Source organism: Diplotaxodon limnothrissa, linkage group LG6 (genome assembly GCF_057381915.1).
Source record: "Diplotaxodon limnothrissa isolate DT_005_m linkage group LG6, D_limnothrissa_male_GT1.1, whole genome shotgun sequence".
Lineage (NCBI taxonomy): Eukaryota > Metazoa > Chordata > Actinopteri > Cichliformes > Cichlidae > Diplotaxodon > Diplotaxodon limnothrissa.
Genome location: NC_140601.1, coordinates 36164742 through 36186603, shown reverse-complemented (window position 1 = coordinate 36186603; position 21862 = coordinate 36164742). Strand labels below are relative to the sequence as shown.

General features: G+C 40.8%; 1 protein-coding gene across 1 annotated transcript; it reads left to right on the top strand.

Annotated features, from left to right (window-relative positions):
- The first annotated feature begins 958 nt into the window (after positions 1 to 958).
- Positions 959 to 14860, top strand: rgl3a (ral guanine nucleotide dissociation stimulator-like 3a). Its single transcript, XM_085356347.1, has 17 exons — positions 959 to 1147; positions 6952 to 7232; positions 8877 to 8921; positions 9082 to 9251; positions 9609 to 9754; positions 9866 to 10177; positions 10278 to 10381; positions 10490 to 10574; positions 11554 to 11628; positions 12186 to 12272; positions 12366 to 12398; positions 12515 to 12636; positions 12730 to 12825; positions 13351 to 13486; positions 13585 to 13848; positions 14101 to 14215; positions 14706 to 14860. The coding sequence occupies exons 1-17, from the start codon at positions 959 to 961 to the stop codon at positions 14858 to 14860; spliced, it is 2415 nt and encodes an 804-aa protein (XP_085212473.1).
- Positions 14861 to 21862: the final 7002 nt, after the last annotated feature.

Genomic DNA, 21862 nt, shown 5'->3' with positions numbered 1-21862 from the left:
ACTCACACATACACACACGTACACACACGTACGTACATGCGCAGGGCATCATCCACCCACAAACACAAAGAACAATCAGCCCTCGGTGATAAATACCAGAGTCTCTTCCTTGCAAGTTTCACACTGCTCTAAATGAGTATTCTGGTTGGACAAGTGCAGCTCTGAACAAGGATTACTGAGAAGCAGTAAGTGACTGTCGTTTTCTTTGCTTTGTGTAGATGTGATCGTATTTAATATCAGACTGATGAAGATTTTTCTTGGAGATTCTGTGGCCGACGCATTTTCTGCATCTTGCAGGTGTTTCAATATGTTAATTTTGTACCTTATTAGAGAAATATTGAATGGTCAAAATGAAAGTAATATGTCACTCAGTGTTCATGTTTTTGTTTATTGTCTTATGTGCCCATTAAAAGCCTTTTTAATAGAAGATAGGCAGCTTTTAAAAAGTCAGTATGATTCCAAAAATGTAAGCAGTGTCATTTTAACAAAGCAAACACTGGCGCATTTCATGTATACACTCAGTATTGGGTCAGTTTTATTTTATTAAACTTAAATTAATTCAAGATAAATGCCCCATATCTTAATGCTTTCTTATAGTTCTTTCTGTTTTTTTATGCTATAGAAGAACAGATAGATGTATTTCATTAAGAAGTGAATTAATCAAATTAAAATGTTTTATGTCATAGTGCAGTGCTGTTTTCTGTTGAATATGATTTTATTCAGCTACCGTTATTCCAGTTTTTAGCACTGGTCTGTTTAATAGATTTTAAAATGGCTGGATATCAGAGGTATCAAGCAGTACTACAGTGTTAGCCGCTCTAGAATAAACTTTAAATGACTGTAAATGTGTGGTGGTTGTTTTCACGCTCTCCTCCATGACACAGATGAGGCATCAGGTGTGGGAGAGGTCTGACGAGGTGTGCGTGGGCCTGTAGCGTGACCGGCACAGAGCCAAAACATGAGGACCATCCTGCCTGTGTGTGGAGGCAGTGATGCCGGGGAACCCCGCAGCCTCCGCAGCAGGGTTGGCAGGATGAAGAGGCTGCTTTGGCTGAGGCAGAGTCAGTGCATGGGCGTTCACATGAACACGGAGCCTGGAGTGTGGCTAAGGAGTTTCCAGTTTTTGGACACCGATGGACAGTGTGAGGTGAGTTTGGAGTTTTGTAGCAATGTTGAGAAAAGGCTGGTGTCACGCTCAGCTTTATGCAATAGTGGGGTGCTATTCTTGGTGCACTGTCAACAACTGTGTTTTACATTTTCATCTAAATAGTTCAGGTGAACCTCCTGAAAGTCAATAGTGAAACTAACCCAAAACATCAGTAACCCCAGTTCAAAAATGCCGTTTATTTTCTGAATAGAAAACACAAGGTATGATTTCTATATAATATGACTCACTAGAACATTACATGAAATATAATCTATAATATTATTACATTTTGAGATTTATATGCCTTTATTCAACTTTTATTTGACTGAGATTTGGATTGTAAGCAATAGTAAACAAAACCAGTACACAACATAAATAAATGAATTACCTATAACATTTGTTAGATTCTGCAATCACAAAGTTGCACTGAGCTGTAAAAGCACTTACAGTCCATTATTGCTAAAGAGTCCTGTGTAGTGGCAAGGCCCTGCCAGCCCTGCCAGTTTATGTAATAACCCACAGCTGATAAAAACAATGATCTGCAAGACTTTTCATTAATGATTAACTGTTAAGATAGTTCACACCATTTAGCAAAATATGTTTTAGAAAAGCACCGTTCACTCTCAGGAGACTTAAGTTTCTCCATATTCTTTGTTTTGTGTAACCAGCAAAATATATTCAATTTCTAGAGAAGAAAGGAAGTTATTTATGCAAAGACTGATCCATCAGTTTCAAACTGGAATTAATTATTTTTCATTAAAGGTTCATTTTTCTTTGAATCATTGTGAAACATTAATAGAAGTTGCCTGTTACAGGTTCCTATATCTCAGGTTAATGTTGCCAACAACCAAACCTAATATTCTTTCTAACTATCATGGATGACTGGGATAAAACTGGAAAACAAGAACTTACTGATATCTAAGAAAGAAGTCAAATATAATAGTTTTAAACTGATTACTTAAAAATCCTGTGTCCTGTGTGTGTGCGTGTGTGTGTGTGTTCATGGGTGGGGTGAGTTCAGCTATTGTCCCGTTGTTTTTACAGTCATGACGTCATCACTAACAATAGCCTTTTAGTAAAACTAAGGAAGAACTACAGTGCATTAGACTCTCCAGAAAATATATCACATTTCAGACCAAAGAAAAAGCCTTTTGATCATGCGTGTTTTTCAAAGCAGTCATCGTTAACTGTTTGTAGGCTGGGTTTTACTTGTTGCCTGCCTGCCATCACATCACCATTTATTGTGTCTAATTAGAAGTAATTGAGGTCTCCCCTTCCTCTGTTTCTCCACATTTTTGTTTAGCCTCTTTCGAAATAGAGGGTGGCTTTGTGAGAGTGAATGAGAGTGAAACTCATTAGGCAAACAAAAAGCTCATTCTTCCTTTTGGGCTTAATGATCAATGACAGAAGCCTGACTGAAGATGCTCCATCCGCTCAGCTTGTGTTTTGCTCATTTGTCAGTTTGTCTCCAAATTCATATGAAAGAATTTCTTTGGTTTTAATACGTAGATGCCTATCGCTGTTTTGTACCTTTTCTTTTTAAATCGCACACATATTTTTAGAACTACGACCTGTCTTTGTGGTATGTCACCGCGCCTTTAACACGACATTAAGCTCTTGGGGAAAAACTGTCCTGACTGGATTCTTTTATGGTGTGACTGCATTGTTTCTAGTTTTTTCACACTGGCCTAGAATTAGCTTTGCATTTGCAAGATCAATCTTCCCTTAACATTTTCCAAAAACAAAAAAATAATATTTCCTCAAAGAAGATGAAGCAAGTGGAAAGCACTTGGGCCTGTTTAAAAGGAGCGTTTATGTCTATTTACAGCTCTGTATCTACTGGAGTCTATATGATTCACAGTTCAAAACAATCCCTGTTTATCTCGAATTGGATGCCTTTATTGTCAAGAAAACAAAAAAATAAGAAAAGGAAAATAAAAATATATACACATTCTTATATATGAATACATATGCATACACACCTACATATACGTAGGTGGCCAACAAGAAGTCATCATTTGGTGGGAGGCTTCCATTAAATAATTACTGCAGCGATTAACATTCTTCGGGTGGGAACTGGTTAGTTAACCCTGACTGATGCAGTGACTAACTTTTTAAACATTTTTTAAAAATATTTTAAAACCACAATTTCAGAAGCTGCCTCCTGTTGTCGTGGAAGAGATGATCGTCTGTTTCAGAAGTGTCCGATTTTAAGCCTGCATCAATCAGAAAACCAAACAGACCATAAAATAAACTGTAGAGCTCATAGCAAACTAAATGGATTGGGGGTAAACAGCTGTTTAGCTTTAAGAAAACCGCTTATCAGTGAGGCTGTTTGGCAAGGAAAGACTTTCACTTTGCTAGGGACTGGACTCTGGAGCAACAGAAAGGTCAAACGGTCAGATGACTCCACATTTATCCTGTTCCAGTGTGACTGGCCCATTAGGATAAGAACTGAGCTGAATGAGGTTTTCCCCCTTATGAATAGCATCTGCTGTACAAGCCTGTGGGGGCAGTATTATGATGTGTTTGCTTCGGTTAGTCAGGTCTTTAATATTAAATCAACCCTGCCTGAATATAGTGTCTTTGGGACATGCTGGAGAAGACTTTAGACAGTGGTCTGACTCCTGCATCATCAGTACAAGATCTTGGCAAAACACTTAATGCACGTCTAGAAAATAATAAATGTTGTGGCATTTTGTAATGCTTTTCAAAACACTGAAATCTAAAAGGTCCCCAATTAAATAGAGTGTGAGGTTTTGGCCAGACATAAACACAAATCTACATGTACACACAGATATATTCATGTATAAACAACAGAAAGTAAAATCCCCAGAGTAAATTGTAGTAGTAGTATTTCAGTAAAACAGTATAGGATGAGGAGAAGTTCTTTCACATGATTAGGAAGTGTTAAATGCTGTTTCTTAGTCTCGCCCTGATTGGATGGTCCTCTACAGTTTTATTTGCTCTACAATTAAGGCCACCCAGACTTTGAGACAGAGTTTCACAAACTTCTTCTGACATGCCCCCAAAACTGTTAACTTCCCACATAGCACAATTTTTTATCCATCATTAAATGATGATAAAAAAGTTTCCTCCTTTTCATTAGGCTGTTCCCTTTAGGGGCTGTCGCAATAGATCATGTGCGTCCATCTCAAAATATTTCTTGTAACCGTGCATCAGAATCCAATATATGTCAAGACATACTGAAAAAGATGATAGTTAAGGAAATTAAGGTTTCATCAAGTCCATCTTTTACTATTTATACCATGGCCAGCAGATGTCACAGTAGTTGCCGATTATCATTGTTTTATGAGTTTTATGTGATATAAATTTGAACATTTCTAAATACTTACTTATACTTATTAGTTATTTAAAAACATATAGCTATGACTCACTATTACCACACATATTGTAAGCCGTCACATTGCATTATGTGTCTGGTACTAACACTCAAATGGCACTGTGGAGTCAAGCTTCCCATTCTAGGAAGGGTGCTGGACCATAACAACATCATGGTGGCTTCAGTGAGGGAGGTGAGGCTAAATTTATGACCAGCAAACATGCCAAACCCATGACAAAATGTGATATCTCTGACACTAGAAGTCACAGACTTCACCTGTAATGGCTGTGCTGGGTTCGTCTAAACTCTTTTAAAGAGTCAAACTCACATCAGTGATAGAATATGAAATCGTTACAGAGGTTTCATGCAAAAACAAGTTGGTTTTTAAGACCATTCTTACTCCACTTTATTTCTCATGAAAATATAAATAAAATAATATTTTTATCCGACATGTGTGCTTTGGAGACTTGGAAACTCAGACAGCAAACTCTATATGGTTGGAGAAATAAATATAGAACAATTTAATACCATTCGGGTAATTATGTCTTTGTGACTCTCCGTGGTTTATTTTACTTGAGTGGCTTTCAGTTTGAGGATCCGGCTTTTAAAAAGTAGCCAGACAGACGGATAGATGGGGTCCTTACTTCCTGATGTCACACGTAAACAGCAGTGATCATATTACTCTGCTGATGCTGCTGTGATAACAGCGCTGGAAACCTTTACAGTATTGCCAGTATCAGTAACAAATTTCCAGTCACAACCTCAGGCTTAACATATGCACGATAGCGTCTGATGCTATTTATTTGGCTAATCTTATTGGTTGTTTGTGTTGAGCCGGCCCACACCTGTTTATTAGCTCCGCCCACCGAAATAACTTCTATTCGTTTTACCCGACCAGGCGTCATTCTAGTTAAGCGACAGTTTGGAAAGTTGTGCTCGCGTATCTTTGTATTTATTTATTATTTTTTTAAAGAGACATTTTCGCTATATTATTTATGAAGGATGAAAGTGTCAGGTTTACTTCAGACTCAAGCCAAGTGTCGAAGACCGTGATTGAATCCTTAAAAATCCACTGCCACGAGAGTTTACACACAGAAGGACTTATTTACTCCAAGAGCAGGATAAAGATGGGAAAATGGCACTTATCCATGGTAGGTCAAATGAACGATCTTCTTTCTGGCATGCATTAGTTATAAGTTAACACATGAATCTGACTGCAGCTTTTTCATTCTTGGTTGTTTTCATTTGTTGTCAGCTTCATGTGAACTTAATCGTGATTCTATGGTGTGCAGGGAAAATATAAAAGTTTCATTCACTGTTGAGTATGCGCTGGTGTCACAATGCTTTGCACACTGGTTTCTGTCATGTGGTGTCAGGTATTTTAAAGAGTGCTCTGCTCCTATTGTCATGCATGCACAAAATAACGCTTGTTTACCAGCAGGATCAGCGAGCCTCATTTCAGGTCTGTGAGTATTAGAAGATGAGGTGACACCCAGATCTCATGGCAAGTTTGAGATTGTTTGCCTGTGGGGTTTGGAACCCAGTTACTGTCTAATGTCTGTGGCTTTGTAAAACACCATCTATTTGGAGTTATAGTTATTAGTTTGAAGGGCTGCTAGATCAAATAAGTATTGTTGTCTTTTCTGCATTTATAATTATTTGTGCTTTAAGAGTTGCTCTGCAGTTTCACTGCCTGATCTCACATGTCTTCCATAGCTTATATAATTAATAATTCAGCTGATCAGTGGTCTGTTTAAATTCCTTTTAAAGTAAGAGTGGTAAATTTTTATGCTCTTAAAAATCATCATTGTTGTTTGACTGTCAAAGATGTTATAATGTTGTTGTTTGTCATTAATATGACTAAATTACAAAATTCCAATCTAGAGACATCTGGAGTTTTCTCAGATCTGATGTTAAAATAAGTTTTAAGTTAATCTTTCCATTACAAAATGTCATAATTTTGTGTCACACGTAAAAATAAACCAATGGCCCGTTTTTTTTCCCTATTACATCTGACTATTTCTGTAAAGTTTTGGAGGAGGAAATATGAGGTTGTATCTAACTAAGACTTTCAAATTCCTCATCAAATTGTAGTCAACTGTGTCAGGTGCAATGAATCATCCCCATGTTTTTTGGCATAAACAAATACGTCAGTAAAACAAAATTTTCTGTCATTGGTCACTAGGTGTGTGTGTATGTGCGTATGTCATCAGTGAGTTTAACGAAGCAGAGTTCGATCTTTTTAAATAAAATCATGGAATTTGTTAAGTTAATTTTGAAACAATCATCTGCGTATTCCAAGGCTTTAAACAAATTTAGATCACATTTTTTTATTCTCTCTTATACACTGAATGAATTCTGGGGGCTCTGCAGAATCACAAAGACCAGAGCAGAACACAGGAAGAAATTTCATGTGCTAGGTCCAGATTTGTCAGATCATTACCTGAATTTTCTCCTGCAGGACCCGGTTCAGGAGTGGGGCGAAGAGGAGGAGGACGGGGCAGTGTTTGGGATCACGCTACGCAGGGAGCCTGTGCCGACCTCGACCATGGGAGAGCTTCCAATGAGCTTCGTCCAGTACCACACGGTGAAGGTGCGCAGGCTGAAGGCAGCTACCCTGGAGCGTCTGGTTACCCATCTACTGGACCCTGAGAAAAGGGAGTCCGACTTCATCCAAGTGTTCCTCTCCACCTACAGGGCCTTCACCTCCACCAGCACCCTCATTGAGCTGCTGTTTCAGAGGTGAGATTTTGTAGACTTGTGTTAACAGAAAGCATGAGGGTGCTGTCAGCTGGTGTGTAAGCCCGTATATGAGATAATTTTGCTGCTTGATTTAACATGTATAAATGTACACAGCTGGAGTCAGATGAAGGCCTTAATTTTTTGTGAAATGGACCATTTGAAAGACGAAATCAGTTAAGCCCTAATCATCGCTCCTTATCAGAAGCCACAGATAAGAAGGCTTTAATAATTGCCTTCTAACTTATTGACATTTATTTATTATTCCACTTTGTGCTGCTTTTAAAAAGGTCATCACTGCTTACAAATGAAAGTGGAGCGCATGCGTAATAACCAGGTTTACAACATGCCCAGTGCACAAATCAATTTCCAAAGGACAGAGCAGTTTAACAGCCTGTTTACATCGCCTCAGCAGGTTTCTATGACAGGTATTATCGTCATGAACTAAACAAAGCAGTCTCGAGCTTTATTCCATTGTGAAACGATCATGGCTACACCCTCCACACCCAGCAACTATTTACAGTTAACTTATTGATTTTGCCTCAGGAAATACCTTCAGGAATCTTTTGCAAAGTACATATTTCGGAGTTGTGTATACACCAATGTGTTAGGATGATAATAGAAATTATTCTATTCTCCTCCTAATTTCTATTAGGAGGAGAATAGGATGTTCTAAAGCAGTGGTTCTTAACCTTGTTGGAGGTACCGAACCCCACCAGCTTCATATGCGAATTCACTGAACACCCCTTTACTGAAAAATAAAATGTGATTTTTTTTTTCAAATTCAAGACATAGATATGTTTTTTACTGGTGCACAAAATGAGCCATGCATGTCATGGCGGAGGCTCTGCCGAACCCCTGAGACCGACTCACCGAACCCCTAGGGTTCGATCGAACCCAGGTTAAGAACCACTGTTCTAAAGTTATAAAACAAACACAGCTCAAAGAAACTTTGATGTCTCTTTTCTTTCTAACTCACCTTTGCTAATTACATCATGTATGGATCTGTGACCACTAGTGTGGAGTTCATATATTATTTGTCAAACAGTCGCCCTCATGACTGCAGTGCTGATGGCAAAAGATTTCCTGGGAAATTTCTTAGAAGCGATCACCATCAGAACAAACTCTGAATTGTGTTTTCCGTCTTTTGCCTTACAGGATTTTGTACAGGATGTGGCCTTTTGCTGCTGTTGTAAAACTTCTTAAAGAACTATATTTTAACTGCATAAGTTGGGTTGAATTAATTTACCCAGCTTACACAGTCTTTGACTTGCTCCTGTGCCGTGACCACTAAGGTTCTTAAAGTTCTGTTTTGTTCCCTGCTTTCATGCAATAAAGGCACAGGATCCTGTTATAAAACTTCCTGCACATGCGACAACGTGGCACCATTCTCCAGTTTTACTGCACGCATATCATTATTAAACACCATGGGGGGCATTTATCTGTTTACACTCTGTAACAAGGACACGGTGTGTCTGCACTGCAGGGAGTTAGAGTGTTGCAGGACATTTCCACAGGATGAACAGTTGTTAAGCTGCAACCCTGGGACTTTCCTTGTTTACAGGGTTTATTCTGTCATCATTCGCTCACTATGTTGTCCTTTTCTGTGGTGATAATACATAATCCTGTCTCCCTTGCCGATTACAGAAATGACTCGGTCACAAACCTGGATAACTCAGTGAACGCGAACAGGTGAGTACAAAAAACAGTTACAAGTTTGTTTGTTTTTTAGTTAATCTGTTGTAAATTATGCATGTGTTCCTCAGATATCATCAAGTCTCATGTAAACTAACCTTGTGGAGTAAAATTAACAATCAATCAGTAATCGTCATCTCCCATGAATCTCCTTTAGTACCTTGGTCCCAGTGATCCGGCTTTGGTTAGAGGAATACAGCGAAGACTTCAATGAGCCCCCTCAGTACCAGGCTCTCCGGACTTTGTGTGTCCACATGCAACATCGGCTCTGCTTCAGATGTTTGGTTCATCATGCAGAGGGCCTGCTCAAGAGGTTCCAGGAACAAGGTAAAAAAAACAAAAAACAGATACATAATGTGTGAATCAGTTTTTATCAGAAGAATTTAGTATAACCTGATGTTCAAGACCTTATATCAACAATAAATCATTTAATTTACAGGTCCAGATTAAGCTAATTACTTCTAATAATCTAATCTTGGCTATTTATCTAAAAGAAGGAAGCTACCTGTGAGATACTTGTTTCAATGACCTCATTGGTCTGTTGATTTTTACAAGGTCATTTTTGCAGCATCTGAAACAGTTCTCCTTATTTACAAATACCACCGTGGGTTCACGAGTGTTTTCCTTCACGTGTGCATTGAGCTGCACGTTTTAATGTCATTTATGATTTGGCGTATTTGACAGATTGCGGCCAGCCTGCGTCAGAGCACAGCAGTGAATCACTGCAGCAGGTAGATGAAGCCGAGATGTCCACTAAGAATGAAGACAAATACAACTTTATGGACTTGCCCGTGAGGGAAGTGGCTGAGCAGCTGACCAGACTGGACGCTGTAGGTTTCGTTTTTATAAAAAATTGAAGTTCTGTGTTTCTCGGGTGATTGTGGGAGGGTTTTTTTTTTCTCATTAATTTTTTCCTGTCTTATGACAATTTTTTCCCCCAGGACCTGTTTGTCAAAGTGGAGCCCTTCCACTGCCTGGGCTGCGTCTGGTCCCAACGTGACAAAAAAGAAAACCGAAACCTGGCACCAACGGTCCGCGCCACCATCTCCCAGTTTAACGCTGTCACCAACAGTGTCATCACCTCACTCCTCTGCACATCCCCGCACCTCCCTTCCACTTCCTCCCCTGGCTTGTCACCTTCTTTGTCCTCTAACTTCCTGTACCCCTCCTCTGCTCCGAGCTCACCTTGCATCTTGCGCACCAGCCCCTGTCACAGAGCACGCGTCATCGAGCGGTGGATCGCTGTTGCACAGGTTTGCATCACAAAATATTTAGAGATTAACAAAAAGTTTCCATCCAAAAACAAAATGAGGACACAAGAAAGACACTAACAATCTTATTGTATCTGTGCAGGAGTGCAGAGAGCTGAAGAACTTCTCTTCTTTAAGGGCCATCCTTTCAGCACTGCAATCCAACGCTGTGTATCGCCTCAAAAAGACATGGGCTGCTGTCAGCAGGTCAGCAAATATTTCATTTATATTACAGGGTTGTTTCACTCAAAAGAAGAATATACTACTGCAGGAAAAAGAAACGATCTTTATGTAATAAATATTTTGGGTTTTCAGGGAAAGCATGGCCACCTTTGACCACCTTTGTGAGACTTTTCCTGATGAGAACTGTGTGCTGACCAACAGGGAGATCCTGGTGGAGGTAACTACATGTATTTTCTACACATACACATGTGGGAGAACGTGGACCGAAGATGAGAGAAGAAAGCTGTTATTAGTACCAAGTGTTCTTGAAATAGGCAGAACTGTACTGCCTTCGGGGTATCTGTATCTTTAGCTCAGTCCTCAGAGAATCAAGGAATACAATAATGAATGCACTGCAGGAAGACATTACCAGGATTCTTCCTGGAATGTACAACAAGAGCCTTGTTTGACTTCTCATAAAACCTGCTTTACTTGTATATGTGCCTCTTGGGTCTGTAATTACAGCTGGATGATGATAAATGTAAACTGTGGTAAATTAAAACCTGACAAACAAACATGGACAGAGAAACACCTTTTAAAAACTAGCCTAGAGAGTGTACTGCTACTTAAAATTCCAGCCACGAATACCAATACAGTCACATGAATTCTCACACAGCTCCGTGATCACATTTTCAAACTAAAATGTTTCAAAGGAGGTCCTTAATCATTTCATAGAGAAGCTTCATAGAGAAGTCCTGTCAAGTGGCCTGTTATTGTTCATTAATTACTTTCTCCTTTTTGATGGTTGAGTCACATATTCTTCTGAATTTAATTCACAAGTCTAAAGGTGTGTCCAGTTCACTTACCACTTTGCTTTTTGTTCTGAGAGCCTTTCCCTGTGGAAAGAAACTGATACGAGTGTGTATTCAATGATACTGCTTTTATCAGTGACAAAGAGAAGCCCATTGTTCTTAGCTGACACTAATAAAACTGCAAATAAAAGTTACTCCCTGGGCATTTGTCCTACTCAGTGGTTATTAATATGTTGAGTGCACATGTCTAACACTCGTTTGCAAGTTTTAAACACATTTGTTCTTCAGAAGTACCCTCCCACAGCACCCTGTTAGGAGGCCCTCAACCCTGACAGGAAGAATTATATAACATGCCTACTTTGTTTTCATCTCACATTACAAACCTGAATTTCCATTTTCCTATAGGATGGGACTCACCCACACAGCAGTGGCATGTCGGCTGATAAATCACCCCGGCTCTGCTCGGAGTCCAGGCAGATGGTAAGAGGATACTCATCATCATTTCTGGTTCCTCAATTTTAGATTTCACCTAAAAAAAAAAAGTGAATCTGTCAACTAAGCAGGCTGGTAAAACTAAAAGAAAGAGGTCATTTTCCCCCCCATCATCAATTTAGCTTCCTTAAATATCACTTGTTCTCAGTTTCTAGATATGTTGCTAAGTTCCACTTCTTGTTTAATAGAAATATATTTAATTGAAATTTTAAATGCACTGACAGCTCACACAAATGTTTGCATGTATGGAAAGATGCATACACCCAAGAGGTGTGTGTAGCATTTCCCACGTCCATTTGTTTACTCAGTCTGGGTGTGGCTGTGTGTAAAATGTTTTATACCCCCATAGTCATGATGTCTATATACTGAGATGCTCTTCTCTCTGCTGTTTTGTTTCTGTGCCTGCTTACGTATTAAATATCATTTTCCCTGGTTTCCTTCTGCTCTGCTCACCACCGTCTTAAAATCTCACTAGTTTTTTTTTCTGCTCATTTTGCGGGGATGTTCTCAGTCTTAAATAATGGATTTGGCTTTTTTGTGCTTAGAACTACAGCAGTGGTGTGGTACCATACCTGGGCACTTACCTGACAGTCCTCACCATGCTGGACACAGCGTTGAACGACACAGTGGACGTGAGTTCTTTATTTGTTTGCCTTTATGGCACTTCAGTGGATCTATTATCCAATATAACTCAGGTTGTTTATTTTTCCCTCTTTTGTTCACAGGGTGGCCTCATAAACTTTGAGAAACGCAGACGGGTAGGTGTCGCCTCCTAGTGGTGTCTTGCATAAATTACTGACAGATTTCTATATGCCGCCTTGTTCTTTCTGTTCTATATTTTAACCTCTGCTGTATTTTATTGTTTCCTTTATAGGAATTTGAGATTCTTTCTCAGATTAGGCAGCTTCAAGCTTCTTGTTCCCACTACCGTTTTCCAGTCAACCTTCGTATCGCCGCCTGGCTGCAGACGCACACGCTGCTCACAGACCAGGAGAGGTGAGAATCACATAAAACCCCTTCATATACATTATGAAGTAGGTTTTGGTGAAGTCCATCATGCCTTATTTTATTTGTTTTTGTCTGTTGTAGCTATGAACTGTCTCGTGGACTGGAGCCTCCAGCTGACCTCTGCCCCAGCTCTCCCAACACATGGAGCAGTTATCTGCTCACAAGGAAGCTCGCCGCGTAAGTTTAAAGTCTGTCGGTTTATTTTTAGGTGCTTTAGAGGTTACAATTTTAGTTAATTGAACATTATTTAGTTAAGGTGGGTGTTCATTTCTGACTCCATAACTTTAGAATGTCATCCTTATTTATCTTACACACGACCAGTCAGTCGCTTTAATGCCTCTCTCTGTAAAACAGCTTTCTTCCGATTGGCTGTTCCTCTTAAATAGAAGGTTTTTTAAAAAAGCAGGTGGAGGAGGCTTCATGGGAGCCAAGAGCAGAACAAGAGATCTGAGCATGTAGATCAGTCTGCAGTCTGAGATTTTGGCTCACAGAGATCACTTGTATATACTTTGGCCTCATGATTTGAAGTGTTGGTCATGTTTAACATGAGTATCTACTTTTGCTACACTATAAATATGACACAAAATTAGGAAAATCATAATAGCCACTCTTTAAATTCTGTTTATAGCTTTTTGAGTCAGTTGAATGAAAGCTGTAAGTGTTAAAGTGCTCAGAAGTGCTCAACTCAAATTGCATTTGCAGGTTGAGAACATCTGTCGACACTCCTGTCAGGAAGACCCACGCTGACCAGATCAGTGTGTCGTCTTCTGGCTCGAGCGGTTCAGACATGGAGGACCTGTCTGTGCCTCAGCTCTCCCCCCTCAGACTGAAACTAAAGGTATGAAACCTCCACACTCCTGTATATAGTCAGACAGTATAACGGTTACCGGGGACAAATGTTGTATTCATATTCTTTCCTCGTCTCTCTCCCCTCAGTCGTTCTCGGGCTCCCTTCACAACGTCACAGAAGGCACCTCCTCCGGGTCCTCCTCCCCATCCCTGTCTAGATCCTCCTGCAGCTCCTCACATCCAGACCTCACATCCCCCTCCCTGGTGCTAAACCCAGACCCATCGTCCTCATCATCATCCAGCTGCTCTCCTCGGGCGCTGCCTGTTTACAACAAACAGGTTTCTGACTCGTGTATCATCAGAGTCAGTGTGGAGTGTGTCAGCAATGGAAACGTCTATAAGAGCATAGTGGTACGTCTGGTGATCTGGTATATCTGCTCTTTAAAGGTCAGCCAGAATGTTTTTGGCAAACTTTGTTCTAAAATAAGAAATTAGAAGAGTAGTGTCGGGATTACATGATGAACTTTCTTGTCCCCCTTTGTGTTGACGGAAAAAGTTAGGTGTGTTTTTAGCTTCCTTTTAAGGTGACAGTTCAGCGCAACGTTCAAATTTCAAATGCATCAATGCGGATGTGAAGTGTTGACTCTGTTATTTCCTCTCCAGCTGACCAGTCAGGAGCACACACCTCAGGTGATTCAGAGAGCTCTTGAAAAGCACAACATGGAGGACTTCAGTTGCAGTGACTTCGGCCTCTACCAGGTGCTCAAAAATGGAAAAGGTGAATATCTCTGCTTCACACTTCAATTCAAACAGTCTAAACATTTGAGTGCTGGTGTAACCTGCTCAGAACAGAATGAACCTTTATCAGTGAGGACTTTCAAACTGTGTGTCTCCTCTGCTTTTAGCTGTTTGCAAAAACACAAGAGTATGTTCTAAAAAGTAAATAAATCATGAAATGTGACCTTAAACTGTGCACTGCATTAACTAGATAAACGATATACCAATATTTAATCTCTGAAAGCAGGAAACATTTTCACTTGTGCAATGATATGTTTCACCATCAGTCTGCAGCTTTCCATAAATTAAAATGCAAATCAGCCTCAGCACAAGATGACATATATATATTCTAACTCCTGCTCTTGTAATATTTTAATAGCTTTTAATTTCTTAAATAGACTTGAAGGGCAGACATTATTGGAAATTTGTTTCTGCATTAGTCTTGCAAATGGAGAAAACTAAATGGTACTTTACTTCTCTTCTTGCCACAGAGCTCCAGATACCTGACAAAGCCAACGTGTTTTATGCAATGTGCCCCACTGCCAACTATGACTTTGTCCTGCGCCAGCGCTGGAGGAGCCACGGGAGAAATTTTGGCTCTTCAACCAGCCCTGGAGCTCTGCCCAGGTGCCGCCGTGGAAGGTGAAAAGTATTTGGTCTGAATGAAAGGATCGAAGGACACTTTTTTTAGAGCGAGAGTGGAGCTGTTTATCTGCACCAACCACTTCAAGACACATCTGTGGCTGTTTGCATCTACTCATCAAGATGAGATTGTTACTATGTAGCAGCAGACGAGAGCAGAGATTCCCAGACTTCGACTGAAACATAACCCGGAGAAGTTCTCATCGAAGCTTAATATTCATCAGGAGCAGCACTGGAACAAAAGCGATCCTGTGCTCCTTGAAAAAGTTTGAAGGAAATGTTCAGATATACATAAGACTGAATGCAGAGAATAACCTGAGTAACAAAAAGTGCAATCTCACCAAGGATTGGTGCCACGAAGAACTCTTCAGCTTTCACCGCAGGAGATGACACATATCAGGATCAGCTGGTCTTACAAAGCAGTCCTGTGTCATGACCCAAAATTAACTTGCTGTGCGGCTTCTGTCTGTGACCAGTTTAGCACACATGACACTTTTCTCTCAGCCTGTTCGGCTGCGTGAGCAACAGGGGCTGCTGTCTTTCACAAACCCGGCAGAACAAATGGAAGAACAGTGAGTCAGGATGATTAAATATGAGATGTTCGCTCTCAGATGATGAGCACAGATTCCCAAACAGATCGAGGTTGAATTTTACTCATGCTGAGTGCATTGGATGGAGTGAAGCTCTGTTTAGACCAACACCTACTGACCCTGATGTGGACGTGTCTGCAACAAGTATTCATTTGTTTTGTAGTAAATGATTTCAATATTTTAATGTAACTTAATGAAATCTTGTCATTTAAAATTATTTATAGTGTTTCAGTATTCAGCTTTTAGAGCTACGGTGATGTAGTAAAAACGTGTCTGTATGTTTTTTCATGTTTTCTAGTCTTTGATGAAGTGCTGTAGAAATCATGTTAACATTTAGTTCTCATAAGCTCAACTCAGTTTTGTATCTGTTTGATCGAAGAAAGCTATTTCTCTTTTCTTTTTCTATGTTTCTTTTTTAATTTGCTACGGTGAAATGAAGGACTCTTTTTAAGTAAGATAATATGCACATTATGTATGTTTATATAGTCTGTGGACTTGCCTGGATTGTGGCATTTGTTTTAAGTTTTAATGCTTACATGGGACATCACACAGATCATTTTCCCCTACCCAAACTGTTATTCAGGTGCCGCTTATGGTCACTAATGTCTGTAATCTGGGGTAATTATAGACCACCAGGCCTACTATAATAAGTCAGTTTGCATGCATCACTGTGCATGAAATTAATCTGAAAAATGGTTCTCGTATGTGAAAATAAGGATGAACTAGCATGTGAATTAAATTAGCAGGTTAGAGCTACTCTGTGAGGCTAATCCTCCTGAAAACTACCAGCCAGATGTTTTTATGCATCTAAGATGAAAATTTAAGTCAAGTTCAAAAGTGTTCAGTCACTGAACGACATAAAATATTTTTTGTTTTGTTTTTTAGCTTTTGCACACTGGTGGGTTGTTTTTTGCAGGATTTTGCATCACCCATTCATTTTAAAGCTTCTATGATCTGGTTTAAAAAAAAATCAAGTGAAAAGTTGGTAGCAAAAGGAGTGGCAGCTGCATTAAATGAAGGAAATGAATTAGCAGGTTTTCATCTTTGTTTGTTTTTTTGCACATCAGAAGTTCGGTATGAACATTTTTTAAACACTTTATTTCAGCAGATTCTTTATTTAAGTTTCATCTAAGCATTTGCTCATAATAACTGATGTTAAATGTTTAGTAATAAAATGATTTTTGTCATAGTGACACTGTAATCAGTTGTTTTAATTTATTCCATTTTTAATGGTGTGACTTCCTTGAACACAGAAGAAATGATACACTCGTCCATCCATCCATCCATCCTCATCCGCTTTGTCCGGGGCCGAGTCGCGGGGGCAGCAGCCTAAGCAAAGAGGCCCAGACCTCCCTCTCCCCAGCCACCTCCTCCAGCTTATCCGGGGGAATACCAAGGCGTTCCCAGGCCAGCCGAGAGATATAATCTCTCCAGCGTGTCCTGGGTCTGCCCCGGGGCCTCCTCCCGGTGGGACATGCCTGGAACACCTCACCCAGGAGGCACCCAGGGGGCATCCTTGTCAGATGCCCGAACCACCTCAGCTGGCTCCTTTCGATGTGGAGCAGCAGCTGCTCTACTCTGAGCCCCTCCCGGATGGCCGAACTTCTCACCCTATCTCTAAGGGAGAGGCCAGCCACCCTTCGGAGGAAGCTCATTTCTGCCGCTTGTATCCGCGATCTCGTTCTTTCGGTCACTACCCACAGCTCGTGGCCATAGGTGAGGGTAGGGACGTAGATCGACCGGTAAATTGAGAGCTTCGCTTTTACACTCAGCTCCCTCTTCACCACGACGGACCGGTGCAGCGTCCGCATTACTGCAGCTGCAGCCCCAATCCGTCTGTCGATCTCCGGCTCCCTTCTCCCATCACTCGCGAACAAGACCCCAAGATACTTGAACTCCTCCACTTGGGGCAGGAACTCATCCCCGACCCGGAGTGGGCACTCCACCCTTTTCCGGCTGAGAACCATGGCCTCAGATTTGGAGGTGCTGATCCTCATTCCCGCTGCTTCACACTCGGCTGCGAACCGTTCCAGTGCGAGCTGGAGGCCCTCACCCGATGAAGCCAACAGAACCACATCATCTGCAAAAATCAGAGATGAGATTCTGAGGCCACCAAAGCGAAAGCCCTCCGCCACTTGGCTGCGCCTAGAAATCCTGTCCATAAAAATTATGAACAGAACCGGAGACAAAGGGCAGCCCTGGCGGAGCCCATCACCCACCGGGAACGAGTCCGACTTATTGCCGGCAATGCGAACCAAGCTCTTGCAACGGTTGTATAGGGATCGAATGGCCCGTAGCAATGGGCCAGACACCCCACATTCCCGCAACACCTCCCACAGGACACCCCGAGGGACACGGTCGAATGCCTTCTCCAAGTCCACAAAACACATGTAGACTGGTTGGGCAAACTCCCATGCACCCTCAAGTATCCTGGAGAGGATAAAGAGCTGGTCCAGTGTTCCGCGACCAGGACGAAAACCGCATTGTTCCTCCTGTATCCGAGGTTCGACTAACGGACGAACTCTCCTTTCCAGCACCCTGGCATAGACTTTGGTGAGGGACCAAACAAAGAGCGATTCATAAGACCCTTATGAAAAGGAAACTGAGGGAACAGTTTACCCTGCCCGGGATAGGGTTACCGGGGCCTCGCCCTGGAGCCAGGCCCGGGGAGGGTGCCCGAGGGCGAGCGTCTGGTGGCCGGGCCTTAGTCCATGGGGCCCGGCCGGGCACAGCCCGAAGAGGAGACATGGGCCCATCCTCCCGCAGGCCCACCACCCGCAGGAGGCGCCATAGGGGTCGGGTGCATTGTGTGCCGGGTGGCGGCCAGGAGCGGAGGCCCTGGCGGACTGACCCCCGGCTGCCAAGACTGGCAATAGGGACATGATACACTCGTATCAGACTTTATTCACAGCAGAGAGAATTTGGTCCATATTGAAATGACGACGTCACGCAGTTACTGTAGATTTCCCGTTTCACCGCTTCTCACAGGTGTTATATTGGATTGAGATCTGGTGACTGTGGAGGCCATGAACTAATAGTCATCTTCAAGAAATCAGTTGGAGATGATCAGTTGGAGCTTCATGATGTGGCACATTATCCAGCTCACAGGAGCCACGTGTGGATAGGCACACTGTGATCAAAAAGAGATAGATATCGTCAGCAGTAATACTCAGCTAGGCTGTGGCATTTAAACGATGTGCAACTGAACAAAGAGGCGAGAAGTGTGCCAAGAAAATATTGTCCACACCATTAAACCACCACCACTGGCCAAAACCAATGGCAAAAGGTAGGAAAGAGCCATGTTTTCAAGTTGTTCACAGCACATTCTGGCCTTCCATCGGGCTGTTGCAGCAAAAATCAAGACTCAAAGACATCAAGACTTAAATCACCCTTTTCTGCAATTATGATGCTCAGTTTGAACTTCAGCACATCATCTTGAGCTTGTCTACATGCCTAAACGATACTGCCATGGGATTGATTAATTACATATTTGCATTAACAAGCGTTTGAGCAGGTGTACATAAAGTGACTGTGAAGTGTATATATGCTAGAAGCCTACAACACAAGGAAAACATTAGAGTGGCCCTTTAAATGCATGTCCCCTCGTGGGGTTTTTTAACCAGATAGGCTGTTAAAAATGTAACTACCTTAAAATGTGTTTAAACTGGGGGAAAGTTACTGTTTTTGAGACAAAGGAAGTCGGTTAGCGCTCTAGAAGACAGGCTTGTTTTTTACAGTGTAACCCTGCTGGATAAATGATGTGTTGTAGGCGGCCACTAGGTGGCGATAGTCACAAAGACTGCTTTTGAGGCGTTGCTTGGCGCCTTTCAAAAGCAAACAACTGGTTCACCCTTTAGTTAAACACTTCTTGGCCATGGCCTACATTTGATGCAATATCAAACGTGTTCGCTTAAAGTGTTTCATAGGAAACTGAGTTGAAATGAGAATAAAAATAAAAATAAAATAAAAAAGTCCAAAAACCACAACCAAAGAGCAGCAGGAACACATGAGGAAAGTCTAGTCAAGCAGGCCATTCTTCTGCTTCTGCACCCTTTACTCTGATGAGGCAGTGTGGGAGGTCAGAGTTCACACTGACAGATGTGTGGGAGGTTGTGACCTGTCTGGCCAGTTCTGCTGCCTGTGACTACAGCTCTGATGTTGGATTTCCATATTTTAAACTGTCAGTAGCATCAAGCTCAGAGTTACTGAGGTGTTTGTGAATCAAATATATTCCCCTCCTCTGATTATCAAGCTTAACAATACTTTAGATTAAATTTTTTCCTCCCTTACACTCTTTCTTTTATCTATGAAAAAAACAGTATAAATTGTATCAACATGTTAAAAGACTGCCTTTTCTTTTTATATATGCAGCAGCAGAATAATAAGATGAACTGAAATAATCAGTGGCATGGCCCTTGAGGGCAGAGCCGTTTTCTCTTCCCACTTGTGGTTTTTGGTTTCTTGTTGTCCTCCGCTGCCCCTGACGCCTCAGACTGATTGATTGTTTATGACGTCTGTTTTTTACTCTGCAGATATTGTGGAATCAGCTGACAGGGTGACTAATAGTAAAGTGGCTTCATGTGAGTGGATATTATTTCATGTCAGTTCAGATTAGTCCTGCTGGGTCACAATACAGAACAAATATGGTTGCTTGAATGAAAAGCATTCAGCATTCAACTCTAAATTGTGCCTAATGCTGTAAATTTGTTATTTTAAGAACGAAATGTTTTACCTGGACGTTTTTTGGTGTGTATCTAGCAGAATGCATGTTAGAAGTTGTCATCTACAAAAATAAATAAATAAATTAAATTAAATTAGTCATTAATTAGCAGCTTTGTTTGTTGGGTTTTTAAAGACACTTACTGGTTGGTTACATATTTTAAAACATTATGAAAATATGAATAGATTTTTTTATTAAAATGGCACAAATGATTTTTTATGCATTATATGTTTAAAAAGTTATTTAAATCCCCATACGATGCTGCTGACTCTAGCAAAACTAATCTGGTTTAATGAGCCTTTGGCTTAAGTTAATGAATTGGGTAATTTATTAAGTTAGGTAATAACTACAATACACAAAGTGTGACAGAGACATGCATGTAAGGCAATTGTTCAGGTTGGGGTCTCACATAACTGAAAAGCTATTATTCATTTAAATCCACTATAACCTAAAGTGTTTTCTTTAATGGCTTTTTCGAACTAAGCCACAGAAAATATCTACATGTATAACCTCACTGTTTTCTGTAGTAAATCCCAGGTCTTCATATTCAACTTTTAGATTTTCTTCAGCTAAATAATATAAATTAAATTAAACAACAATCCCATTAAGACGAAAAGTTATGCACAGTTTCTCACAAGCACAGTCACATACTTATACATTTAATCTAAACAGAGACAGCTGTGTTCGAAGCCACACGCCACTGATTCCACCTTCTCGTGTACATGAGTTGCATGTCTCCTGTTCACTCAGCTAATCACAGATTAGTGTGTGCATGTATTTTTCATAAGCGTGTCTGCAGAATGCATGCATGTGACGTGAGCAAATGTGTTCAGTGTGTGTGCGTGCCCGTGCATGTATGATCACACATATTGTAGATTTACAGTACAGTAGGTCAGTTGGAAAAGATTTGCTCACATGCTCATGGAGACATATTTCTAATATGTCTTTTGTTGTGTTCTCCTGCGTGTATGTGCTTTGCTAGTGTCTTAGCGTGCGTCCTGCAGAGCTCGTGCATCAGCAGGTCTGTGCTGTAACGGTGGACAGATGGGAAACATAGCTGAGACTAATCCAAAGGGGTTAATCCCTTAATAACCAGCTACAAATGACTGCAGGTTACCTCACTGATTCCAGCTCCAACATGTTGTTTGTAGTCTGTCGGGCTGCTGGAGCGCCATTAAAGTTTGACTGTGAGGAGAATGCTGACTGGGCATTTATGTGGTTAAATAACACATCGCCAGCTTTGTGCACTGTATTGTGAGTTTTTTTGCAAACACTGCAGAAATGTAGAAGAGCTCACAAAAACAAAAGAAAACAAACACAATGTATGGACATGACCTAAAACATCATCAGAAGTGCAAAAAGTGCATTAAGAGAACCCGTTTGAACAAATGAAGAAAAAATAATATTTTCAGTGATTATTTTATAGAAGAAAAGATGCAATATTGCATATACAAAAGGGTCAAACATATGTGAACCTTTTCTTTTGGTGGCTGATGTGACTCCCTGTGTACCAATGTTTCTGTCATGATTGTATTTGAGTTTCTTTTGTTCAGCTTTTGATTTTATCAATTTTTTTTTTGATTGTCTATGTCTCCCTTTGTTTTTACACAGGGACAATAGATTTTATTATTTTTGGTAATAACTCAATTTTGTGTCTCTGGTTCCTTTGTTGCCTCTGTTTTGTTGTCTTGGAGGC